Below are 27,913 nucleotides of genomic sequence, written 5' to 3'. Positions count from 1 at the left end.
GAACGATATTTATCTTACAAATGGTTGCAGGACTGTGGAGGCTGTAGGGCTGCTTAGGAATGGTGGAATCCCTGGACATGTGTTCAACCTTGCTGCATCAGCTCCTTGGTGTTTTTACGGCATCTTTACAGATGTGTTGGGTGAGTAAAGCAAGCAGGTTTCAACACAAGGAAAAGTATAGTATGGCAGCACCTCTTGTGCGTGCCTTACATCCCAAGTAAATCAAATATTTATCTTGCCTTGTGGCCTGTAATTTTTAAAGAGACACTTCCTTTTGCTTTATATTTGAGTCTTGATGCTTCGACAGCAATGTATTTGTGTTTGACAGCAAGTGTTCTTGAACAAATAACTGATCTCAATAATGACAAAACACCCTTCATACTTGGTCCTTAGCATAAGCTAGCACATATCTGTAGCAGATTCAATTATTCATTTTTTGCTGGAATGATAATTGGCAAGTAGCAAAGGCTAGTTCAGATTGGAGTGGTCGGTGACGTCTGTTTAGGCTCTGCCATATTGCTTTGCAACCAGAGTTACTTGTGGCCTCATATACAATGAAGCCACATGACGTGCATTCTAAATGAGATTACCATGTCACATTTCACTGCATCTTAGTATGTGCCAAACAAATGCAGATATCATTAGCTTGCCACTATAAAGGGATCCTAAACCAACACAAGGTTGAAATTTAGTCGTGGTGTTGCAGCTGTGTATGACTCTACAATGGATACATAGCCGTGATAATTTGTCTATATGTTGTCGCAATAGTAATGTTACACACATTGTACGATACAAAAGAAGTCCTCGCTTATTTCGCTTTTTTTCGCTATGCTTCTTTCTTATCTCTTCTTGCCATGTGCTCCTCCTCACTGTACAAGGAGCAAGAGCAGTGGGCATACAAACACGTATATAAAAAAAATGTTGCAAGGTGAGCACTGAGAAGCTGAACACTTCCAAAAGGCTCAAAGAGGTAAAAGTATTGTTTCTAGCTACTTTTTGGGCAACCATAGCTAGTTGTGCTTCTGCAGTTAAAAAATAAGTTAAATGTTAAAAATTAATTGGAGATGGTTTGGCACCCATAATTGCAGTTACATACAGAACTAGGTTTCAACGCGTAAGCAAAATCTGTTTACTCTAAATCAATCCTAATGATATCTGAAATTCAGGAAATATTCACAGAAAAGCTCAGGAAAAGGCTAAGTGGTTGCCCCTTGAATGTGAAGGAGATACCCTTCTTCTAAAAGGTCAATAGACAGTCTAGTAGTCTCGATATTACATGCACTATAAAATATTCTGGTGTGGTGCTTTTCATGCATGTTATAATGAGAGGGGTTTTTAATAGAACTGTTGTCACTTTGCCCTGCATTGCGGAAATTGTTCACATAGTTATAATACATGAATCACTTTATGCCTTTTGATTTTATGCAAATGGTTTGCTTACCCAGTCGGTTTAACTTGATTTGGATAAAATCATAAGTGCTCTAAAATTTTTTTTACTATACTGCAGGTTTATTTTTAAAATACGCGACCACTGATGTGAACGCAGTTGGTGGCGTGCTTGATTAATACTTCACTATCACCACTCTAACTACACCTGCTACAGTGCATAGTGTGACAAAAGTAATGGTACTTAAGATTACTGGCAGCATACACTTTTATGTCTCAAAATAGGTTAAAAGCCTGGTAAAAATGTGTGTACGTTTTTTTTTCGCTCCAACTAAATATTCTGGTCTACTCAAAGTAGTTTCCACTCTTTTAAGTTCCTCAAACTTTTAGGTGTTCAAAAGAAGAATCAATGCCATATACTTTCTTTGTCAGCCTACTCACCACTCTAATAATGAGAATTACCCCACAACATTACCCAGTAAAATAAAGGGATGTTATAAAAAGTAAGGTCAATTCAATTGTCAAAAAACGTTGCCAAGGTACCTTTTTGTTCACTTTTCTTTTCACAATTTTGTTAAAGTTACTTCTGATAACTTCATCTGTAGTTTGTTTGGCATCATTTTCTGCTAGTTCTCATTATAATGTGTTCAACAAAGACAACATACCCTTAAATTTATAGTTCTTTCCTCTACTCATGAATCTTAAACAGTGAGTCTCAGTAATCTTAGCGGTGTGTGACTTGTTTTTTTTTTTGATCAGTTGTGCATGTGTTCAAGTACATGCATTTAGGTGGGAGGGCGAACCATTGCCTCCTCCTGTGACTAGCAGATTTTCTTTCTAAGAACTGACAGATGCATAATGCTGCCAAAGAAGTATAGGGATATTGGAAGTAATCGTAACGTAAATGTAATCGTAATGTAATATGCAGTAGGCAAAAAAAGGTGTCCCACACTCGCCATAATGGTAACAGGCAGCGCTGACTGACTCTTCCATGTATAAATGCACATATATACCATACAAAATGGAAGAGGGTTAGCCGCCATGGTAGCTCAGTTGATAGATCATCGGACATGTTATTCGAAGTTCGCCGGCTCGGTTGCTGTACAGGGAGGTTATCTTTTTTTTCTTCTACTTTTCCTTCTTCACAATTACAACACTTCTATTCTTCTTGAAGATTTTCCGGTGTAAAAAAGGTACCTTATAATCTGAAGAGGCTAACAGAATGTGCCAGTGTACGAGTTAGCTCTTGTAGTGGTTACAAGTAAGATATGTTTTGAAGAATAAATCATTCTGCCACTTGCCTAAAGAATGGCTACAGGACATGGCGCTGGATGCGCTTTGTTATTTTTGAATCATGCTATCTTGTATTCTATTTTTATAAATTACATGGGATACACATGACGGCATCACACACTTTAACGCCACAAAGATTATGCAGCGAACAATGTTATAAATGCGAAATTGCATAAGGATAAGGTGAAAACTGCACCCTCAACGAGAATGTACAGGGAGAACAGGGTGCAGGCGTCATTCCTTCTGCCCGTGCTTTTCAAGTGCGAGCTGTTTTCACCTCGTTCTGACCAACTAACTAGATTGAGATGTGTTGTTATAGTGCAAGAGGATGCTCCACGAAAAACTAGGTTTGTCTCCAACTCTGTGTGTGTCTTTCAACCTATATGGTGCCCGGTTCAAGTGTTCATGCAGACCAGATCGTGTAAAACAGGACCGTGTAAAATGGACCGTGTAAATAAAATAAAATGGACCATGTAAATAAACAGGATCTTGTAAAATGTCTGATGATGGATGGTAGCGCAGACAACGAACACGGACAAGAGAAGGCACATAGACACAACACAGCGCTAACTTTCAACAACAGTTTATTACACGCAGATCTCCGTGGTGTATGCGATCCACCACGCCAACGTCGCACGTGCGTAGCTCTAAAAACCATCAAATATAACCAACGCGCGTGTTCCAATACTTTACAATTTTATATTTTTCAATCTTTTTTTACTTTTTCTTTCTTCCTTTTATCCCATGTTACCACAAACCCTATCGCGAATACATGTAATCAAGTTCCTTATCTGTCAACACCACTGATGGGCTGCTCACACACGTGTCACCTAGCTCTGCAATTCTGCCGGCCTCCAATACCAACCGCGTCATCTCGTGCCTACTTCTATTGATTATAACCGTTTCCTTGAATTTCGGTGTGCACTTACATCTCTGGCAATGAAGGGAAAGAAAACCATCAGGAACAACACTATTTACTTTGTTATTGTGCTCGCGCAAGCGATCGTTTATGCATCTACTGGTCTGACCGATATAACACTTTCCACAAGTAAGTGGAATGAGGTATACAACACACATGATGCACTCCACAAATAGGTTTCTATGTTTCTTTTGGCATACATTTGATTTTCCCTTGTCTGGTCTTGTGCTTCTGCAAAGACTCACCAACTTATTGGGTGCCGAGAAAACTACGTTAGTGCCACATTTTTCCGCAATCTTTTTTATCCTGTGAGAAACCTTATGCATGTATGGAATTACGGCAAAACTTTCCTTTCTTGAGCTCACCCTATCCATCCCTTCACATCTTTTCTCCAGCACTTTTCTGTGCAATCCTTCAGCAACGGACACGACGAGGCTCTTGGGGTACCCGGCACTGCTTAGCCTCGAGACCTGTTGTCTGAAGCTTTCATTCATGAGGCACCGGCAGGACTTCTTTAGTGCCTCACTCAAGCACATCTTCGCAATGCCTCGTTTTACCAGTTTAGTATGCGCTGAGTGAAACTGTAGTAAAGGCTTACTTGCTCTGGGCTCGTAACACCAGCATGTCTTTTCATCTGAGAATTGAAAGTTAATGTCAAGAAATCTGAGCCTTCCGTCACATGGCATTTCAAAAGTCACTTCAAGTGGGTTAAGCCCCTCACGAAAAACGCTACACACGCTATTACATTGAGTAGCAAAATCTGCAGTTCTGTCATTGATAAACACTAAAAAGTCATCGACGTACCTAAATACGTGCACAACATTGTATTCATTTAGGCGTCCTGATAGCCTCCTGTCCATTTCAGCCAAAAACAAATTACTTAAAACTGGTGCTAAGCACGAGCCAATGCATACTCCTTGTTTTTGCATATACAGGGTACCATTGTTTTCAATAAACGTTGACGACAAGTAAAACCTAAGTAATTCTAAGAAATTGTCGACGGACGTACCTGCTTGTGAGCTAAATCTAACGGCACCGTACTCATCGATGCATTCGCCAACACTTGTTAATACTGCTGATTGTGGCAGAGAATAGTACAGATCTTTTATGTCAGCCGAAAACGCTTTTAACCCTATGTTTTTTCGTTCCCTGACGAAACTTATCACCTGTTCCGAATTTTTTGTCAGGAAGGGGTCATTTATGTCAAGCAAGTTTAATGTTCTTTGCAGATACACAGCTACAGCTTTTTGCCACGTGTCCTTCTCCGACACTATCACTCTGAACGGTACTCCTTCCTTATGCGTTTTAGCACTAAAGAACACATCCAGACTGTCATTTTTACTTTTTCTGATACCGCTAAGCACACCTTCTAGATTCATCCTCTTACAAAGTTCTATTGCTTTTCCCCTCACTTTTTCAATCGAAATACTTTTCTTTTCGCTGAACACTGCCGTAATAGCACTTTTAGCCTTTTCTTTAAATTCATCATGCGAGAAAACCGCAAACCCTCCTTCTTTATCGACTGGAAGTACACTCAGAGCATGCTGTGTCAAGTAAGTTTCCACGCGTTTGAGAGGCAAACTGCGGCATGGAGGCCTACACAATTTTAAAGCGTCCACACCTTCGTTGATGATCCTGGTGGCTTGATCCTCGGGAACCCGCTTCGACACTTGACGTACAATTGATACGAGTTCCGGCTTGTTCTTTTGAGGTTGCACGGCAAACTTTGGCCCAAGTCCCAATACTTCTAGTACAAAGTCCGGTAGGCAGATGCCTTCTGCCACATGAACGTTGGAGGTTGCACTCACGCGCACTTTGTCCACCAAATCACGTAACAGTCGTAATTGAAGCTTCCAGTGGAATTCTATCATTTGGTCTGCCAGACGTAGATGCTTTCGAAAGTGAATCTCCGCTGCATATGACTCGTAAGTTCGATGCATCTGCGCCCGTAGGTAGGCTCTGAAAAGGCGTACCTGTCGAAGCCATTCTGAGCGCTGAATTTTCATGATCCTCGTTCTGTGCCCATCTGAAGGGGTACACCCTCCGAAGAGCGCTCGAACATCCTCTGGTAGAATCTTGTTCCTTATGGAAAAACTGAGCGTTCTTGCCTTGCACACGGCGTTGACGATGAGGGCTACAACACCCGAAGGATCTCGCAGTACATGAACGAAAGAGCCCGTTGAACGAGAAATGAAGTCAATGAGGGTGGCGATTTGGGCTTGTTGGTATGGTTGCATGATGATGGATGGTAGCGCAGACAACGAACACGGACAAGAGAAGGCACATAGACACAACACAGCGCTAACTTTCAACAACAGTTTATTACACGCAGATCTCCGTGGTGTATGCGATCCACCACGCCAACGTCGCACGTGCGTAGCTCTAAAAACCATCAAATATAACCAACGCGCGTGTTCCAATACTTTACAATTTTATATTTTTCAATCTTTTTTTACTTTTTCTTTCTTCCTTTTATCCCATGTTACCACAAACCCTATCGCGAATACATGTAATCAAGTTCCTTATCTGTCAACACCACTGATGGGCTGCTCACACACGTGTCACCTAGCTCTGCAATTCTGCCGGCCTCCAATACCAACCGCGTCATCTCGTGCCTACTTCTATTGATTATAACCGTTTCCTTGAATTTCGGTGTGCACTTACATCTCTGGCAATGAAGGGAAAGAAAACCATCAGGAACAACACTATTTACTTTGTTATTGTGCTCGCGCAAGCGATCGTTTATGCATCTACTGGTCTGACCGATATAACACTTTCCACAAGTAAGTGGAATGAGGTATACAACACACATGATGCACTCCACAAATAGGTTTCTATGTTTCTTTTGGCATACATTTGATTTTCCCTTGTCTGGTCTTGTGCTTCTGCAAAGACTCACCAACTTATTGGGTGCCGAGAAAACTATTGGGTGCCTTCTCTTGTCCGTGTTCGTTGTCTGCGCTACCATCCATCATCATGCAACCATACCAACAAGCCCAAATCGCCACCCTCATTGACTTCATTTCTCGTTCAACGGGCTCTTTCGTTCATGTACTGCGAGATCCTTCGGGTGTTGTAGCCCTCATCGTCAACGCCGTGTGCAAGGCAAGAACGCTCAGTTTTTCCATAAGGAACAAGATTCTACCAGAGGATGTTCGAGCGCTCTTCGGAGGGTGTACCCCTTCAGATGGGCACAGAACGAGGATCATGAAAATTCAGCGCTCAGAATGGCTTCGACAGGTACGCCTTTTCAGAGCCTACCTACGGGCGCAGATGCATCGAACTTACGAGTCATATGCAGCGGAGATTCACTTTCGAAAGCATCTACGTCTGGCAGACCAAATGATAGAATTCCACTGGAAGCTTCAATTACGACTGTTACGTGATTTGGTGGACAAAGTGCGCGTGAGTGCAACCTCCAACGTTCATGTGGCAGAAGGCATCTGCCTACCGGACTTTGTACTAGAAGTATTGGGACTTGGGCCAAAGTTTGCCGTGCAACCTCAAAAGAACAAGCCGGAACTCGTATCAATTGTACGTCAAGTGTCGAAGCGGGTTCCCGAGGATCAAGCCACCAGGATCATCAACGAAGGTGTGGACGCTTTAAAATTGTGTAGGCCTCCATGCCGCAGTTTGCCTCTCAAACGCGTGGAAACTTACTTGACACAGCATGCTCTGAGTGTACTTCCAGTCGATAAAGAAGGAGGGTTTGCGGTTTTCTCGCATGATGAATTTAAAGAAAAGGCTAAAAGTGCTATTACGGCAGTGTTCAGCGAAAAGAAAAGTATTTCGATTGAAAAAGTGAGGGGAAAAGCAATAGAACTTTGTAAGAGGATGAATCTAGAAGGTGTGCTTAGCGGTATCAGAAAAAGTAAAAATGACAGTCTGGATGTGTTCTTTAGTGCTAAAACGCATAAGGAAGGAGTACCGTTCAGAGTGATAGTGTCGGAGAAGGACACGTGGCAAAAAGCTGTAGCTGTGTATCTGCAAAGAACATTAAACTTGCTTGACATAAATGACCCCTTCCTGACAAAAAATTCGGAACAGGTGATAAGTTTCGTCAGGGAACGAAAAAACATAGGGTTAAAAGCGTTTTCGGCTGACATAAAAGATCTGTACTATTCTCTGCCACAATCAGCAGTATTAACAAGTGTTGGCGAATGCATCGATGAGTACGGTGCCGTTAGATTTAGCTCACAAGCAGGTACGTCCGTCGACAATTTCTTAGAATTACTTAGGTTTTACTTGTCGTCAACGTTTATTGAAAACAATGGTACCCTGTATATGCAAAAACAAGGAGTATGCATTGGCTCGTGCTTAGCACCAGTTTTAAGTAATTTGTTTTTGGCTGAAATGGACAGGAGGCTATCAGGACGCCTAAATGAATACAATGTTGTGCACGTATTTAGGTACGTCGATGACTTTTTAGTGTTTATCAATGACAGAACTGCAGATTTTGCTACTCAATGTAATAGCGTGTGTAGCGTTTTTCGTGAGGGGCTTAACCCACTTGAAGTGACTTTTGAAATGCCATGTGACGGAAGGCTCAGATTTCTTGACATTAACTTTCAATTCTCAGATGAAAAGACATGCTGGTGTTACGAGCCCAGAGCAAGTAAGCCTTTACTACAGTTTCACTCAGCGCATACTAAACTGGTAAAACGAGGCATTGCGAAGATGTGCTTGAGTGAGGCACTAAAGAAGTCCTGCCGGTGCCTCATGAATGAAAGCTTCAGACAACAGGTCTCGAGGCTAAGCAGTGCCGGGTACCCCAAGAGCCTCGTCGTGTCCGTTGCTGAAGGATTGCACAGAAAAGTGCTGGAGAAAAGATGTGAAGGGATGGATAGGGTGAGCTCAAGAAAGGAAAGTTTTGCCGTAATTCCATACATGCATAAGGTTTCTCACAGGATAAAAAAGATTGCGGAAAAATGTGGCACTAACGTAGTTTTCTCGGCACCCAATAAGTTGGTGAGTCTTTGCAGAAGCACAAGACCAGACAAGGGAAAATCAAATGTATGCCAAAAGAAACATAGAAACCTATTTGTGGAGTGCATCATGTGTGTTGTATACCTCATTCCACTTACTTGTGGAAAGTGTTATATCGGTCAGACCAGTAGATGCATAAACGATCGCTTGCGCGAGCACAATAACAAAGTAAATAGTGTTGTTCCTGATGGTTTTCTTTCCCTTCATTGCCAGAGATGTAAGTGCACACCGAAATTCAAGGAAACGGTTATAATCAATAGAAGTAGGCACGAGATGACGCGGTTGGTATTGGAGGCCGGCAGAATTGCAGAGCTAGGTGACACGTGTGTGAGCAGCCCATCAGTGGTGTTGACAGATAAGGAACTTGATTACATGTATTCGCGATAGGGTTTGTGGTAACATGGGATAAAAGGAAGAAAGAAAAAGTAAAAAAAGATTGAAAAATATAAAATTGTAAAGTATTGGAACACGCGCGTTGGTTATATTTGATGGTTTTTAGAGCTACGCACGTGCGACGTTGGCGTGGTGGATCGCATACACCACGGAGATCTGCGTGTAATAAACTGTTGTTGAAAGTTAGCGCTGTGTTGTGTCTATGTGCCTTCTCTTGTCCGTGTTCGTTGTCTGCGCTACCATCCATCATCATGCAACCATACCAACAAGCCCAAATCGCCACCCTCATTGTAAAATGTCGTTTTCGTGTGCAACTGTAGTTGTGGTTGTGCTGAATGACCTTTCTTTATATACACTACATAACAAACTTGCTCCTTTAGATTCGAGTGCATCTTCGGATCGATTGTAAATGTTTGCATATGCGAGGCCTTAGGTTTTATAAGAAATTCCTCAGTGTGCCACGAGAAATGGTGTGTTCAGCGAAAATTTGTATATCATTATATACAACTCTTAAAGCCTCGTCTACAACTTTTTGCAGGTTGACCTTGAGCGGAAAACGAGGAGCGGCAGCAGCCCCCAGAAAAGAGCAAGCACCCTCCGAGCTCCCAAAGCTCTCTTCGACAGGAACAGCAAGGTCACTGTGTGGCATTGAAAACCATTGCAAGGAGTGCCTTATCAATACACTGTGCTGCTCTTTCATCGCAGAAGACGAAGTTGACCACTCCAGAGGAACTTCACGCTGTGTATTGTGAGTGCTTCAGTGGTTTTGTTTTTGTCCAGCCAGCAGTTAAAAAATCATGTGTCAGATTCAGCCAGGATGGCTAGAGGGAATCGGGCAGGCGTGTTTGGACATTCGTCTAGCCAAGTATTGCCGATTTTCGCACTGGTCCTGTTGGAGTTACTGCCACAATCACAGAAGCTACGTCACCTCTCAAAATGTACAGATGTGTCGGGGAAGATTAGCTGCATTAGGTTTTTCTATAACTGATAGCTGCCAACATTCTTCATTATACAGGACTTTTGTTTCTCACTTATGGGTGTAAAGCCCTCTAGAGAAAAAATGCAACACGCCTACTTCCAAAAGACTCCAAGGCCCTACTTGTTGGTTTTTTCGGCTTGTATCATAAGCACCTCGTTTGCGGTACATAAACATTTTATAAACATGTACAGCGAAAAATTTGGGTGGCTGGTCGTTTTGTCGTTATCTTGTTCCTCGCAGTATTCTTATGCATGTTGTGCATTACGTTGTAAATCTGGTTCATGTGCATAGAAGACATTACGAAGTTTAAGGCTACAGTATAAAAAGCCTGGAAGCAAGCTATCAATAATTTTTTAACAGAGTTGCTTAATCTGATACATAATACATCACCAAACTTTCGTGTGTATTCATCAATGTAAGCTCGTCTTAGTGATATCCAAAATGAAGATGTGAGTCGACAGATGGAAACATCTAGTGGGGTAATCAGGGTGAACAGTAGAAGTGCTTCAGACAGGCTGGCCGCTGTTGCGATACGAGGACCTATTTTTTAGAAGTCACCTTGTCATCCTTAGCGTGTTAGTTTAAATGGGGTCAGTAATGACATCATCTTTTGGTGTAGGCGTGTGTGCCTGTTGGAAATGTTTGTCTGAAAAAAAACCCTATAACGCAGAAGAGGGCAGCCCTTGCTTCTTTTCAAGTAAGGTTGCGCTGATACAAAGTGTTCTCCTGTCAGAGGTGGGGGTGAGGGAAGCAAAAAAAGATAAATGATAAAAAAGAAGAAAAAAGAAGAAGGAAAAAGGGAATGCAAATAAAAGTAGTGCTACAATGCTCCTACTTTGCATCCCCCTTTTCTTCTTTTTTTCTCTTGTTTTCTTTTTTCACCTTTTTGTTACATTTGCATTGTCCCATCTAGTGCATGAATCAATGACACATGACTTTGCTATAGCAAGATGCCTATGTGGTGTTGGATTGAACAGTGCATTGTACTTCATTCAGTTAATTACAGACTGATCAGTCTTGCAATAAGTGCTTCCTGTCTATCACCACACATGTTCAAATGAAAAGTTTGTGCTTGGCTCTTAGTATGCTGGTATATAGCTTGTGTCTTGGACTACTTAAAATGAATGTTATTTTGCTGCTGTTTATGGTAATGAATTTATCCAAGATGAAAATATCTTGCCTTGTGAACTTTGTCGGACCTGCCTTTCTTTTTCTTCCCTATGCAGGCATTGTATGTGAGGGAGGCAGTAACAAAAGGTGATAGCTTGAGCTTCGGAAGAATAAACGCTGGCAGTGAGGCAATTACGCTTCAAACATCCCAGCCATTTTGCCAACCGTCCTAAATGTGTTTTGAAAAAAAGTATTGTGCTCGTTTACTGTATTTTTCTGAAAACAGCAAAATGCTAAAGTATGTCACAGAGAACAAAATATTAGGCCACGTTGGTGCCTTCTGGACTTCCCAGGATGTCGCCTGGGTGTTGTTTGTAAAAAGTAAAAAGTGTTTCAAAAATACTGCCTTTTCTACACGAAATTCAGTCTAGGTATTAAGTAAAGGTGATTGTGTGTAGTGCATGAAGCTCAGTAATATTAGTGCAATTTTTTCGCCACATCAAAAGCAAGGAAGCAGTTCTCTTTATATGGCAAGTTATATGATTACACTTTGTCTTAACGTAGAAATGAATTTTTGAAGTTTTCTTATGATGGCTGTTTTCTGCATTTGATATACGACAGCTTCCGTTCCGAAGTTCGCCATGGCCCTCAATGAAGATTTCAAAAATCATTTTCCTCATTTAAACAAAAATTTTAATGATAACACTTGCCATGTAACAAGAACTGTTTATTTGCTTTCAACTTACACATAGAAGTAATTTTCAATTAGACAAACACACAGCACAAATTGCATCTCAATGTGGACAAAAACGATTATATAGTGATAATTGTAATCTGGACCTAACAATATTTTTTTCGTGAAATATAACTTCTGTGCAGTGAGTATTGGTGGCTCAAATATTCATACAAAATGCAGTATTGCCATACAAAAAATGCAAACGATAAACAGTTTGGCTGAATTTTTCAAAGCCTATGTAGCGGACAAATTGCACTAATGTTACTCGGCTTCAAATACTTTAAGAAGCACCTTTACTTAATATGTGTTGACAAGCAATTCACTGGAGTATAAAGCCGGAATGCAACCATCCAGACGCCATAGGGCACAGCAGCATCACTGGCATGACGTCTAATCCGTTTGTTTTCATCGTCCAGCTCGTCGCTACCCTTCAGCTAATACCGGCAGAGGGCGATGTACTGGGCTGGCAAGCTGCGATCAACGCCTTGCAACCGGCTATCCTCCTGCCTGTCAACGTGTCAACCGCACATGCGCACCTGAGCGATATCTGGACTACGCCCCCTTCATCGACAGCAGTTGGGGCTCTGGCAGGCCTCGACGGAAGAGCGACGGCGCTACAAGCAATTCACTGGAGTATAAAGCCGGATCGCAACCATCCAGACGCCATAGGGCACGGCAGCATCACTGGCATGACGTCTAATCCGTTTGTTTTCATCGTCCAGGTGAGAAAACATTACGGCAAATGCTTTCGCTTAAATAACCTTTGTCTAGTTGTGCTGCCGTGCCCAGGGCTGCTCTGGTTAATATTGACTGAAATGCTGTCTCATATTAAGAAATTACTGTTACTTTGTGGAGGCGTTGAAACTAACCCTGGACCTGGACCAGACCTAACCCTCCTCCTTAAACAGATTCAAAAAATTGCTGATGATGTCAAGGAAATTAAGAATGACCGGCTCACTGCCATAGAATCCAAACTGGAAAAAGTAGCAGCTCTTGATGAGAAGGTTTCCTCATGTGTAACCACGGTAAACAAATTACAGCAATCACTTTCTGCTGTGGAAAACAGGCTAGATGACCTTGAAAACCGTTCGCGACGGTCTAATCTATTACTGTATGGAATTCCAGAGAACGGCAAAGAAAATGACAGGGACCTTGCTGAAATGGTTAATGAAGTTGTAATAAAGAAGGTACTCGAATTAGAACCCGTGGCTATCGAACGGATACATAGACTAGGAAGACCTTCTGCCAACAAAGCACGGCCGATAATACTTAAGCTTTTAGATTTCCGGGAAAAGACTACCATACTGAAGAATTGCTATAAATTAAAGGGATTAAAGATCGCGGTGGGGGAAGATTTCACTCCCCGTGTACGCGACATCAGAAAGAAACTGTGGCAAGCAGCTAAGGCAAGGAAACTAGAAGGTGACAAGATAAATCTTGTGTTTGACAAATTAAAAATCAACAACGAAGTGTTTGAATGGGACGATGATGTAAACTGCATTCGGCCTGTTAAGCGCAACCCTCAGCAAAAAACGAAGAATCCCATGTGCGCGCGTTGCGACCACGCAACACTCAGTCACGCACCAAGTAAAGTTCGCAAACATAAACGTTCGCAGCATTCTTCTAAAGACAACCTGCCTAGAATCATTTTTACTCAGCACAGATCCCGACTTTGTCGCACTCACCGAAACGTGGCTGTCAAGTGACGTCAGGGACTTCGAAATAACGCCACCCAACTATGTAATCTTACGTAAAGACAGAGCTACACGGGGGGGGGGGGGGAGGTGGGTGTGGCCATCCTAATAAGAAAAGATATCGCCTTCACGGCCCTCCCCGATGTCGATGGGGTGGAAGCAGTTTTTTGTAAAATGCACTTGACTGCCTGTCCAATGGTAATTGGTTGCGTTTATCGGAGCCCCTCGTCACACTCGGAAGCAATGCATTCCCTGTATAAATACCTGCACATTCACGCTCTTGCATGTAGGCTTATACTTGTTGGCGATTTTTACCTCCCTGATATCGACTGGCTCACCATGAACCATCAATCATCTTCGTCTGACATTATTATTGATACTATGTTGACAATCAACCTCTCCCAAATTGTTAAAGAGCCCACTTGTGTACAAGGGTGTTCCTCAAATATACTTGACCTAGTTTTTATTAGTGACCACTTTCCTGCAGATGAGGCCATCATTGAGCTAACTGATGGTATATCAGATCACAAGATAGTATTGTGTTCGATTCCCTTGCATGAACGTATCAAGAATTCAAATTCAGTTTTGTCATTTCTTGATTTCAGCAACGCTGATGACACTAGTGTACTGGACCACTTATCATACGAATTTAGCTCATTCGAGCAGCTTGCCGATAATTCGGATGTTGATATCGAAACGTTGTGGCAGAAATTTAAAGAAATTGTTTGGTATTGCGTCTCTCACTATATACCTTATAAAACAAAGAAAGAAAGACAATTCAATCCATAGATAAACCGCGACATTATTCATGCTAAACGTAAAGTAAAGCGCCTAAGAAAGTCTTTCAAACAAACATCGAATCCCATAACTGGTAAAAACCTTGCGGAAGCCATCAGTTCAATGAAGTCTCAAATTAAAGCAGCTAAGAATCACTACTTTTCTTATACTCTACCTAATTTTCTTAATGATGAACCTCAAAAATTCTGGAACTACCTAAATCCAAAAAATAAAAAATATAGTACAATGTCTCCAGAAGAAAGTAGAGACCGAGCTAATCTGTTCAATAACTACTTTCACTCAGTTTTCACTACAGATAACGATATCCCACCGCCTCTCGAAATTCATGGAGTAGACCCCATTGAACCTCTCCGTATAAACGAAGCAGGTATATTTGACCTTTTGCTAAAAACGAAGATCAAGAAACAACCGGGGCCTGATAATATACCTAATGAGTTTCTCACACGTTACGCCGAATGGGTAACTAAATATCTGTTTATTATATTCAACATGTCCCTAACAAAATCTTCACTGCCCAATGACTGGAAAATAGCACAGGTCATACCAATTCGCAAATCGGGTAGTGAAGCTGACGTCGCTAACTATCGCCCGATATCCTTTACAAGCACAATCTGTAAAATATTTGAGAATATTATTCTTAAACATATAACTACTTACCTTGAAACCTAGAACATTTTGACAATATCTCAGCACGGGTTTCGTAAAGGTCTTTCCACCTTTACGCAGCTTACCGAATTAATACATGAATTGTCATCGGCCATTGACTATCAAAAGCAGATCGACCTCATCTCACTCGACTTTTCTAAAGCATTTGACCGGGTTTTGCATCAAAAGCTCATGGAAAAATTGCAGGTGACAATAGGTAAAGGACCAATCACAAACTGGATTAGAGCATATCTAACCAAGCGGACGCAGTTTGTGAAAATAGACCAGCAAACATCGGAACTAACGGAAGTTACCTCAGGTGTACCACAGGGCGGCATCCTGGCTCCTATTCTATTTCTGATTTTTATCAACGATTTGCCTCAATCTATCGGGACGAACATAAAGCTTTTCGCAGACGATTGTATTATTTACAAAGAAATTAACTCACCTTCAGATCATATGGTCCTCAGCAATGCTCTATTATCAGTGTCAGATTGGTGCACGAAATGGCAGATGACAATAAACGTAAAAAAATCAGCCTTGTTGAGAATAACCCGTAGACAAAACATTTCAAATTTTGCCTACACTAATGGCAGCACGCAACTAACTTCCCTGAAGCAGCATAAGTATCTTAGACTAGTCATTTCTAGTGACCTCAGATGGGAGGCACATGTTAATTACGTTACATCCTCAGCCTTAAAAAAATTATTTTTTCTTAAAAGACGACTACAATCCGCACCACCTCAAACAAAGCTCTTAGCCTTTAAAACCTTCATTCGACCTACAATAGAATACGCTAACTTAGTCTGGTTCCCGGCCACAAATAACTTAATTAAAAAGCTAGAAAGTGTACAAAGAAAGGCGGTTAGATTTATTTACAACAAATACAGTCTGCTCGATTCACCTACTGAATTAATCGCAAAAGCTGGGTTACTAACAATGCGAAATCGTGCTCAACTCTCACGTCCGAAAATGCTCTTCCAACTCATTCATAAACAGCTAAACATCGACAGCTCTATGTTCATATCAATTTTGGAAATTAGACAGTCACGCCATAAACATCCATTACTTTACAGGAATACCGTTTCAACAGCAACTGCTTCAGGTATTCTTTCTTCCCACAGTCAGTTAGAGAATGGAATAGATTATCCGGCTGTATAATTAATAGTAAAGATTTCAATACACTTTTGATGTTGCTTAATAATCATATTCGTGCCACCTATAGTTAAATTGATGTTTTTTTTGCTCAATTCTTGAGTGCCTTTTGATCATGATAAGTATATCAGTGTCGTACGCATGGAAAAGTCTTTCATGTTTATTAGTGATATTTCTTGCATGTTATTAATAACCGTCTATTATGTACCAAATCTGTGTTCTAAATGTTTTTCACCACATTGTTTATGCTCCCATATAATTCATGTAATATCGTATAAGCACTGTAGTCATACATTTTATCTTTTTCAATGTAAGTGTATCTATAGTATCTTTTGCTTGCCCTCCTGCAATAGTCCCCATTGGGACTGGCAGTATGTATAAATAAATAAATAAATAAATAAATAAATAAATAAATAAATAAATAAATATGTAGGTCAAATTTGATATGGCAAGGAAAAGCGGTACTTTGAAATTTTTCTCACAAATAACACCCGCACGACATTCTGCGAAATTCTGAAGGTACCCACGTGACCACTACATTTTCGTCTTCAAAACATTTCTGCAAATAACTATTTTCAGAAGAGTAAATTACCATCATTTTTTAAACTATACATCTGTGATGGTCGCCAGGCAGTATGGTTTGTATGTTTGGTGTTGAATAGCCAAGTGCGAAAAACAACAAATGGCTGAGCATCCTTTGACGCTCGGGCAATTTCGAAAGCATTTGTTTGTTAGCAGCAATTCAGTTAAGCCCTTGTCTTTATGCTTAGGCCCAGAAACAAAACACAAGTAACCAAAGTAGTCCTAAGAGTCATGTAGTCTCGCTGATCCAAGGCTTGTGGAGCCTAATTTAGTGCAAGCTTAAACATTTTTTATAAATTCAGATTCAACCAACAGGTTTTGGAGGCACAGTGCGTTTTCAGCTAACTTGTTTCACACCAGTTACTTAGATAAAAACCGCAAAACTAGAGGTAAAAATACCATTTTAAAGGCATTGTAGGTAATAACAAAAAGGACTGCTTTCTTTTTTTTGTGTGGTGCTTTGCCTGAACGCTGTGCTTTATGTGGTATAGTTCATTGTCTAGTGAACAAAGGCCTTAAAAACTAACATTAGCCATGTTGAGGTCGATTTCTTGGTTATAGTCATAGTAGCCATATTAAAAATTATGACTTCTAACTTGATTGTTCTTTTGAAGATTTTTTCTTGCATAATGATATTTGATAGTCTTAGTCAATTTTATTAAAAGAAAACGTGATGTCATATTAGGGTCACTTTTTGTACAGTCGTTCAGATCTACCTTACCTTTTACATTCCTAATAGAGCAGTTATTTTCAATATCGGTATTTAAAATGGAATGAGCATGCTGTATGTAGTAAGGTGTAAGCACTTACAGATAGCACATGCACGCAACTTTTCTGTTGGCAGTTTATTTTTGTCTTTCTTGATTTATATGTGGGGTTTCACGTCCGAAAACCACTATATGATTATGAGAGACGCCGTAGTGGAGGGCACTGGAAACTTCGACCACTTGAGGTTCTTTAACGTACACCCAAATCTGAGCACACGTGCCTACAGCATTTCTGCCTCCATCGGAAACGGAGCCGGGGTTTGATAACGTGACATGCGGGTCAGCAGCCGAATTTCTGTTACTCTTGCTCCCCTATATGTGTGCAGTTCGGTTATAGTTATCTGGCTTGCACAGATTTTTAATGGCACCTGCCTGGTCCTGCTTGCTTTCATGGTGATTTTAACCTTCATAGTTTGCATAGGTTTAACTCTCAAAATTGTTCAAGATGCCAATTTTGTGCACAAACTGTATAGTATAAAGACAGCAGATGTACATGCACACACTAATAAATGTACATTGAGAGCTTTCACTTGCAGTTCCTAGAGTTTTACTGTGCAGGAAGCATTTAAATCATAATTTCATAAGGATATATTCATCGATTATCTCTACCATTTAAAATCGTGACAACCTAGTTATTTTCACTGTGATAAGCATGCTGTTTTTTTGATGTGGCAGAACTAATTTATACACTCATTCCTTCTATTATTCACATATGCATAACATGAAGGATTGTGTGCCTTACATTTTCAGTTTCATTCTGTGTGTTATATTTCTTGTGCATGTGAACTATTGTGCTAACATGTGTCTCTGACATTATTTGTGCCAGTTATTTTCATTTCCAGGTGCCTATGAAGGACACATACGTTCTATGGCAGTGACCTTCGAAATTTACAGTGGTGCCGGAGCCTCAAGCAGCATTTCGCCGATCTCCACAAGGCATTCATGAGATAAACACAGCGCCACACTTTCACAGTGCTATGATTATTATTTATGTTTAAACATTTCGTTCTAAAATCGCTGTTACATTGTGTTTTGTGCCACCATCCTGTGGCTTCGTTGGAGATCGTGAAATTATGGTGCAATCACCTGATTTGTGTACGATCAACACTGCAATGTCACCATTCACAGCTGGAGCATACAGACAAATAAAAATTATATTGATTGTAGCAGGGCTGATGTGTATATTAATGCTTCTCTATTGATAATAATAACATTATAAGTTCTTTAGGTCTTGCATAGAACACTGCAATATTGTGTTGCAATGTAACCACCATTTATGATCGCTAGCATGTTAATTTAGTAGTTTTGTAATGTATTTTATTTAAAAGGTAATTTTGCTTCCGCATCACGACAAATAGAAAGATGCCGATGATTCAATCCCTCATCATGCACATTTAAGAAATATTGTGATTTGTACACAGTATTGCATGTACTCAAGATGTGGACGTCTATTCAATTTACACATTATATTGCTCTGCACTAGATTCAGACGTAACATGTACACATTTCAGTAATTTCCGCATGATACGTCTTTCCATAAGATGCGGAGTCCGCATCATACGTCTTATGCGGAGTCCGCATCATACGTCTTATCCGGAGTCCACATCATACGTCTTCCATATTCAATAATTCCGTACTTGAGGTCTCCGCATCTTACGGAACGTTTCAGTAGGGTAGCAGCGGGACAAATAATTGCACACTCGCTCGCATGCTTCGGCACCACCCGGCGTTAAGTTGCGCAAGCTTCAGCACAAATCTTCAGCACCCATATCTTTGCCCAATATGTCCATTTCAAAGGGTCGTGAAACTCTTCAACTACGTTGTTCAGACAACGCTTACAAGGGATGAAAAGCTTACGTAAAAACAGCAGCGGCAATAAAATTGAATCATCGCTCAAGTCCATTCTGTGACGACGTTTTAATGCGTCTTTGCGGAGCGGAGGTCATTGATTGGCCTAATATGTGATACTTGGTGCCTGCAGAAAAGTAAGACTGTTGAAATAAAATCCTAAAAAACTAAGAGAAGAGCGAAACAGGAAATAATTTAGCAACAAATGGAACCCACAGATATGTCCAAATGGTGATATTCGGCAGTGTTGTAAAATTTACTTCAATTTCACGTGTGTAGTTTATCACCAGCTAAATGTTGGTACTCTTTTACACCACGTGGGACACGCCGAAATAAATGAACACGGAATGATATAAAGGGTAGCAGTGCGAAAAGTGGCAAAAGCTCAATTCTTCAAAAGAGACGATGTAAAATGAGAGATTGATTATCCGCATCAATTTAAACACTGAAAATTTTGTAAATGATTTATTCTTTCACCGTTGTCGAGTGAGCGCTATAGTAAGGTAACAGTGCAGAGCCCCCCAGAAATGTTGGCTTTTTGTGTGCATCCACTCGTGCAGAGGTGCCCTTTATCACTTTAGAAGTAACACATAGCAAAACAGTGACAGGTAGAGCACAGTACGAAACGGAATTATCTTTTGCTCAACAAATTTTGTAAACTTCGCAGTTTCATTAGCACGCCACCAGGCCTCAACCAACCAATGAACACTCCAACTCTATTATTCATCCATACCACTCAAGTCCACTTGTACCCGTTCTTGTAGTTCTTTCTCTCCACGAGAAGTAATTAATACGCGATGTTCTGATTAAGCCCACGGGTTTCTGCACGGTAACGCACTTTTGGGTCATGCTGCTACGCCAAGTTGTTTCGCCTTTATTCGAAGCTTTCGTGGTGAAGTTTGTTGGTGAGCTAGTGATCGCAATGTCACGAACGCCATCTAGCAATGTGGCAGCTTGGTTTAGTGGGTAGTGCATGACGATAGTTATAGTGCGAGAACAAAACGATGACACAGAAACAAGAAGGACACGAAGCGCTCGTGTCCTTCTTGTCTCTGTGTTGTCGTTTTGTTTTCGCACTATTGTTTTGTTTCGCACGTTTTGTTTTCGCATTTATCGTCATGCTGCTAGTGCCCACATTCCGAGGCAAACTCGGAAATATGTGTCGAGAAGAACCACACTCGCTGCCGCTGCTACTAAGGTATGCACGTATATTATTTGAAGTGTGTGTCTCATAAGTAAAAATTGAAGTCACAATTAAAAGCGGTTTGCAAGCAGCCTAATTGTAATGGGGCATCGGCATGTGGCAAACCATCACTTGGCACCTGAGAAAACATCTATGCCCCGTCTTCGTAGATGGTGTGTATACCCTCGCCGCGCCCGGCATGGCACAAAATAACCATATTGTGCCAGCAAGACAATGCACTGGAGTGGCACGGCGAGTTGGATTGCATCGGTAGGGTCCAATATCACGACTGCCGTCAGCTTCTTTGTACATAATTTCACCCAGTTGACGACTGCTCTATCGAAAAAAACAGCGTTTCAAGTATCTTGCAGTGCGTTTCAGCGCGCTGGGTGCCGCTGGAAAGGCTGTACAGTGTGTCCCAGTGTACTACAGCGCGCTGCGAGGCACTGGGACACACTGTACAGCGTGGCCAGTGTCACCCAGTGTGCTAAAACGCACTGCACCCCACTGTACAGCGTAGTCCAGTGTCTTGAATTGTGCTGGGAGGCACTGGGACACACTTTACAGCTTGGCCAGTGTCACCCAGTGTGCTGAAATGCACTGGGGCACACTGCACAGCGTAGCCCAGTGTCTTAAACCACGCTGGGAGGCTCTGGTCACACTGTACAGTCTCTACCGCACACTGACAATCTTAGCCGCACATTGGCAGAAACTAGGCGCGATCGCCGCATTTTTTGCAAGAATTCTTAATGAATCGCCACATGTCGAGCGTAAAATTTACCGAATATGAATATATTCCCATTTATGTGCTACACATAGCTTAAGTTTCCTGAGGCAATGAATGCGAGTACGCTAAAGCATTCATATGTTGATCAAGTGGGTCAGAGCTGCTGCCATGATTTTGCGGGGGGAGGGGGGACAAACGACAACTTTGTTCCTGGAGGGGAGCAGGGAGCACAGAACTTATGCGTTGTGTTTTAGCCATGCTTGCTCCTAGATGTGGAGGGTGAAGAGGTGGTATGCAGGAATTTCAAGAAAAAAGGTTCCTGCCCACCCATGGATTCTCCCCTAGTGCGGGTGCGCTTAAATTTTCCTTGAAGTTTGATTCAGTTTCGTTCATGGATTTTATAAACGGCATTGATAGAACTGAGATTTCGCAGCACAATATGACAGTAGTATAGGTCTGATAATCAAGACCAACCTACTCTAGCAGTGAGTCGCTGCGGCTCGTACCGAAGAAAGCCGCATGTCCCCGGCAGCAGTTATCCACTGCAAGGCCCGATCTTGGTGTTTTTAGCTTCCGAATTGTGTAATTGAAGGTAAAATATGACCATTTATGGGTCAGTTATGATGAAAACTACATTGTCACGATTATTAGACTCTCTCTAACTGAATATTTACGATCTTCACAGCAACCGTGGCACAAGAAGTACGCTCCTAAGCCTAGGTGTCGTTTCGGCTAGAGTGAACTGCTGCGGCTGTCATTCGCGGAATGTAAACGGCGAACGGAAAATACGGCCAAACTATCAGGGGCGAATTGTATAGGGCTCAGTGAGCATTTCAGATGAACGCTGTTTTACACATGGGTATGACGAACCACATAGCGAGTCACTAAGCCTGCCGTAACTCATCTGCATCTACGCTAACAAGCTTTGCGGCAAAACATGCCAGATGGATCTGATCCCTGGCAACCATCAAAGAATGAGCTCACAACCGCAAGTTTCTCACGAGCACGAAGAGACGAAACATTGCGTACCTAAGCGACAAATTCAAATTATTTGATACCTGAAATACTTTTAGACGAAGAAAATAAAGCCATTCACTTGTTTGAGGCGTGGAGTAGTGGGGTAGCGTGCCTGTCTTTGAATACGTAAAACGTAAGGTTATAGGTTCAACTCCAGCTGACTTAGTTTTTTATTGTTATTTTGTCTTTTTTTCACTGCGTGGGTGTTTCAGCCTCAATTACGATGTGCGCATGTCCAGAACTTTTAAACACAATTTAAAAGCAAGATTTTTGCCGCTAATGGGTGTACCAGTGTGCAGCGCCAGCGTGCCTCGTGCAGCGTGGCACTGTCCCAAAGTCAGCGCCACACTGGACACTGGTCCAGTAATCAGGTATGGACTGGTTTTTGCGATAGGGTGCCTAGTGCATGGCCTAGTGCATTATTGGCTCAAACGCACCCAGGGGGAATGCCCGAGGAAAACAAAGGGACGAATCTTACAGGCATGTGTCCCGAAGTACAAAACCAGAGGTGGCCCTGGCTATGGGTTTGGCCTCCTCTCCAAAATTGTGATGGCTAGTGGTGTTTTACGGAAAATATGTATTTAACACAGGCGTTTTTCTTTAATGGTTAAAACCCAAAGCTAGCAACCCCCCCCCCTAACCTATATTTCTCACACTCTCTGTATATATGCATGCACGCACACACACACACACACACACTTGCACACACATTACCTAGTCTTTATCAGCATTGTTTGATAATAAATTGTAAATAAGCAGCGCACGATAATAATTCACCTTTATTTTCTACATCTTGCTTCAGAGCACACCAACCAACCCGCTCAGCCTTCCCGATGATGGCACCTCTGTCGGCCGTGAATGCCCGAGACCACAGCACTGATAATTCAAGCAGAGCTAGCTGTAGCACGTCAGAAGTACGTACTGGGGAAGATTTATCTGCAGATGGCATGTGTTTTGAAGTGGAAGATAGAGATGATATGAGCGAAGGTGCTAGTGTGCAAGATGTGTTTAGTACTGAAGATATGCCATGCTCCAATGATAATGAGGGTTGTTTTTCTGTCGAGTTCATTCGTAATGGCGATCATGTTGAAGAACCAGATGGAATCAACAGTGGTGATGAAGGCAATGCACAGCTGCATGATGCTGATAGAAGTAGAAGAGAAGGTAATAAGGATGTCTGATTTCGCTAACATTTTTTGAAAATCTAGGTCAGGAAACACTCCCTTTTCAGGCAACGACCAAAGCACAATTTTTCGTGCTTGTACTTGCATATATAGTTAGAGCAGGCCTCACATGGTCCCGAGTGCAAGGACTACTAGCTCTCATCAATGCTCTCTTTGGGATAAATGTTGTCCCCTCTACTACCTACGCACTGAGAAAGATATGGGGAAGCAAAAAAGAAGCGTTAAAGGTGCACTTATTTTGCCAAAACTGCCATGAGTACCTCGGCTTATCCTGTGATGCCAAAACCAAGTTCAGTGTGATTTGTGCCACATGTAATTCAGAAAAAAAGCTTCGAGAACTGATGAGCTTTAGGAGCTTTTTTTATTGTTCAAGCTGAAGCAGAAGTTGCTTGAGTTTCTCAAACAAGTTTGTGGAGCTCTTCATGATGGTTTGCTGAAATTATAATCCGGATCCCAGGTGCCAGGAGCGTTTCTGGACAAAACAGATGGAAGTGTTTACCGTAGCATAAGAAAACAAATGAAAGTGGGGTTGAGTCACATCAAACTATCGTTCAACTGCGATGGGGCACCTGTGTTTTACTCCAGCAAAAGCACAATCTGGACAATTCAAGTGGTTATCAATGAACTGTCTGTTTTGATTCGGTGGCAAAATGTGTTGACTGCAGAGCTGTGGTTTGCAAGAGAACATCCACGCATGGATGTCTTCATGGCACAGTTTGTCTCTGAAATCAACAGCGTAGGAACATTAGTGTGGTTGCATGCTGGAAAAACCATAAGATCGGTGGTACATGCCTACCTGTTGTGTAGACTCTACAGCAAGGGCAGCCATCTTAAACTGCAAACAGTTCAATGAATACTTTGGATGTTGCTGGTACTTGCAGCAAGGCCAAATGATTGATGGTAAGTGTCCGACTGTATGAAACATTTTATAAGCTTGTAAAAGTGTGTCACCTTTTTCAATTGCGTTGATGGTATGCTAAAAATATTCGTGATATGAGTGTGTTTCTCAAGGTACTCTAAATGATAGCTATCACATTTATTAAGTTTTCTTACACAACTGCTTGCGAAACCACCAACAAAACTTTAAAATATTTTCATCTTTTGGGCATTTAATTACCTTAATGATTACTACAGAAAATTGTTACACCACCTATGTTACATGCGGTGACTACGAGTGGTGAGTTGACAGTACACAGACCGACGTGATACTGAATGGTTCAGCCTCTTATAGCAGTGGTTCAATGTGGGAAACAATGCGAGGACATCACGATGCAAAAATCGTAAGCTAACAATGCCAGGTTACAATGAACATTAAACTAGTTTGGGCAGTTGTGTTCGTCCATTTAATTCCCACAAAAACATACAAATGGCCAACCAACAAAACGTTTTTCTTTTTGGGGTGTAAATATAAGTGCGACTAAAATAATTAGTAAACTAGTTAAAATGAACTGGTTGCTTTTTAAATAAAATGTTTTCAAATATTCAGGGAATATTCATTATTTAAAAATGGATGGCAGTTTCATTTTTGGCATTTATTAAAAACCACAAAGTAGATGCGTCAGTGTCATTAGTGTTTCAAAACTGTTTTTCTATCGCAGCTGCATTGCCTCAGAGCTTGCTGCTTTATTCTTTTAGGAAACGGTGGAGACCATGTAAACATATTTATCGATCTGTGAAGTAACTAGACTGACAGCCGTTCATCGTTTCAGCTTTTTTTTTGGTAGTGGTTGCCTGCGTGCATTTATTCACCAAGGTGGAAAAGTGGGCATATTGGTATTTCATGTTTTGAAGGGTAAGAGCGCACTGAATACAAATACGCAAAGAAAAAAGAACGAAAGAAAAAAAGAAAGAACTAGTAAAAGAAAGAATGAAATAAAGAAAAAAACGAACGAAAGAAAGAAAAAATGAAATGAAGAAAGAATACACAAAAAAAGATGTGTGTGTGTCCTTTCTTTGTGTATTCGCATTCAGTGTGCTCTCACCCTTCTTAAACATGCGTTTATTTGTTTTCTACAGCCTACATTCGCTGGCAAAAGATGTTTGTTTCTTGTTACCAACTGCGACATAAAATAGTGACAGTGGAATGGGACCATGAAAGTACTTTCTTGCAGCATCATCATTTCTTTATCCTTTCTCTGGCTAACAGTCGTTAAGGTTGTTTGGAAAAAGAGTAACGTGCTGAGTAAGAAATGATTCTTGCCCTAACGTAACATATCTGGTGGCTCAGAATGTAATCTATCTCGTAAATAATGGATTAAAAAGAATATGACTTATAATTACCCTCCAAGGTATTTTATTTGAAATTAAAAGTGAAATAGTACACTAAAGGCCGTGTACATGATTGTGCAGCTATATTTAGTTAATGAGAGTAGAGGAGCCAATACGAAAATACAAAAAACAGATCTTTTGTATTTGAAAGTGAATATCTCAACTGAAAGGGGCTCACAACTGGCCAGAAGTTGCAGTTAGGTCCTGAGGGGATTGCAAAGACAGAATGCTATATTTGTAGTTCGAATATAAACTCTATTTTTAAATTGCACATCAAAGGCACAAGATTGGTACATTAAGCTGGCTGGTTACACATTCTTGCTCCTGCTTGAAGGCACTCCAATTGCTGTTCTGTCGGCTGTCTTATAGTGAAATAACAAGTGGCATGGTCTTTGCAGCTACTAGTACCACCAAAAACCTGTGTTAAGCTGTGACCCACTCACGCGCAGTGAACCACAGCACATGAACACAAACTGTAGCCAAACAGGCTTGATGAACAAAGCATTATGATCGTACACGTGGGCTTCCTTCAAATACTGCTTTGTGGGTGGTATTGAACTCGCTCACCTGCAACTTGCTCACCTGCAAGTGTCACTCACCTGCAAGTGTATGTACGACTTCAGTGACACTGAAGATTGAATAATCTTTGTACCGAGCATCTGTAGAGTGCATTTGCATAATGTGGTGGACACAAGAAGACTGCTTTATTAGTTGCAGAAGAGAACGCTTGGATACGCTGTTGCCAAGTCTCACTTTCTTGATTCCACAGTGCCATTGTGATCACTGCCCGCTGTAGTCCTCATAAATGTTTGAGTACATTTTTGCGTTACCATTACATGATTTGATACTCTAAATAGTAGGCTTTTTGCTGAAATCTAGAAAGCAGGTGCCACAGCAATCACTTGTCCGTTCTTTTAAACTCACAACGTCACTTTTTAGCGGCAAAACTACAGAGCTACTACTGTGTTACATTGTTTGAAATAGTTCAAACCACAAAAGAAAAATCTTCATGCTTCTGGCAGCGTAGTACTATGAATAAAAGTATCGTGACTAAGATGTGCTATATTTTTCTTACTTGCATGATAAAATCCTTCTTAGATACAGGATGGTAGCGAAAACACCTGGATAACGACAGATTCACTTGACCTCGTCAGGAGACATACGAGTCTCTTGTCGCCTCTCATATTTCATATCATATTTCTCAAGTTTAGAAGTCTGAAATAAAGAAATTGAAATTAAAAAAAGAAAAAGTACGTGTGGCAACCATGACTTTTTTCAACTGCTGAAACCAGTCATTACAGTATGTAATAAGCATGACCTTTGATATCAGCTTTCATTGCTCTCAGGGAAGTCGTTGTGGAGGAAGCACATTTTCGTGGGCCAGCAAGAGCTTATGACTACAAGAATCGGTTTGATAAAGGGAGTAAACATTTTGCTCGCAGGTACCCTGAAGTATAAATTCTCCAACCTTGTGGCTGACAGGACACACAGTGGTGTGCTAAAAGCCATGGTGCAAGCAGTCCGCCAAAAAGAAGCAGTTTTCGGCATCAAGAGACCATCAACACTTGTCAAGCTGCAAAGCTTTGACCTTGGGTCCTTCCTCCTGACTACATGCATGGCGTGTTGGAAGCGGTCACGAAGCAAGTAACCGAAATTTGGCTATTGGATACCAATGATTCTTGCTATATTGGGAGAAACTTGAAGCTGATAGATTCAAGGTTGCGCTGTATAAAGCCACCCTTCATCTTTTCAAGGTCTAGGCGACCCTTGTCCGATCGTGCATTTTGGAAGGTCGAAGAGTGGCCTTGTTGGCTTTTATTTCAAAGTCTGCCTTGTGTTGCTGACATACTGCCAAGAGTTTATCGCTCATATTTTACGCTTCTTGTTAAGGCTGTGTTTGCTTTGCTTAAGGACGTTGTTTTAGAAGCCGAAATTCGTTCTCCTGAAAAGTTTCGGTCGTTATTTGTTCAACAAGTGGCCAAGCTCTATGAAGAAAACGCCATGAAGTTCAACATACACCAATCATTGCACCTTTCGAAAGCAACCGGATTGTTTGGCCCTTAATGGAGTACGTTGACATTCCCTGTGGAAGACGGAATTCACAGGGTACTGCAGCTTGTATCTTCAAATAAGTATTTTCTTATTTATTTACAGATACGGAGGATGTTCTCAGGCCCATGAAGGAGTGAAAACAAAGAAATAGATTGACGGAAATTCGACATACAACTTGACACTATATCAGT

At 41.3% G+C, this 27,913-nt stretch overlaps 1 protein-coding gene and 2 long non-coding RNA genes across 4 annotated transcripts; 2 read left to right on the top strand and 1 right to left on the bottom strand.

Annotated features, from left to right (window-relative positions):
* The first annotated feature begins 16 nt into the window (after window positions 1-16).
* Window positions 17-20,281, top strand: LOC142784042 (uncharacterized). 2 transcript variants are annotated; one of them, XR_012888576.1, is made up of 4 exons: window positions 17-140; window positions 9,516-9,725; window positions 12,219-12,524; window positions 18,270-20,281. XR_012888576.1 is itself a non-coding variant. In XM_075882662.1 (2 exons), exons 1-2 carry the CDS (start codon window positions 12,186-12,188, stop codon window positions 18,387-18,389), a joined length of 459 nt encoding a protein of 152 aa, XP_075738777.1. In that variant the 5' UTR covers window positions 11,003-12,185; the 3' UTR covers window positions 18,390-20,281. The 2 variants fall into 2 exon arrangements, 1 of the variants encoding a protein (XP_075738777.1); XM_075882662.1 differs by lacking the exons at window positions 17-140; window positions 9,516-9,725 and having other exon boundaries at window positions 11,003-12,524.
* A 2,320-nt stretch (window positions 20,282-22,601) lies between these two features.
* On the top strand, window positions 22,602-27,427 carry LOC142784040 (uncharacterized). Its single transcript, XR_012888574.1, has 2 exons — window positions 22,602-23,132; window positions 27,113-27,427. It is a non-coding gene; the product is annotated as an uncharacterized LOC142784040 (long non-coding RNA).
* LOC142784041 (uncharacterized) lies at window positions 23,745-27,100 on the bottom strand. The gene is made up of 2 exons (XR_012888575.1): window positions 26,746-27,100; window positions 23,745-23,874 (listed from the first exon to the last, which is right to left on the bottom strand). It is a non-coding gene; the product is annotated as an uncharacterized LOC142784041 (long non-coding RNA).
* Window positions 27,428-27,913: the final 486 nt, after the last annotated feature.

The sequence above is a fragment of the Rhipicephalus microplus genome, unplaced genomic scaffold (genome assembly GCF_043290135.1).
Source record: "Rhipicephalus microplus isolate Deutch F79 unplaced genomic scaffold, USDA_Rmic scaffold_13, whole genome shotgun sequence".
Taxonomy (NCBI): Eukaryota; Metazoa; Arthropoda; class Arachnida; order Ixodida; family Ixodidae; genus Rhipicephalus; species Rhipicephalus microplus.
Note: the sequence above shows the minus strand (reverse complement) of the source record. Positions and strands in the feature narration are given on the sequence as shown.

What these genes read in the sequence shown, in the direction of transcription:
- LOC142784042 (XM_075882662.1), top strand. Translation starts at nt 12,186, where the DNA reads ATGACGTCTAATCCGTTTGTTTTCATCGTCCAGCTCGTCGCTACCCTT. An exon ending in CGTTTGTTTTCATCGTCCAG is followed by an intron (nt 12,525 to 18,269) that starts GTGAGAAAACAT and finishes TATTTGTGCCAG; the next exon opens with TTATTTTCATTTCCAGGTGC.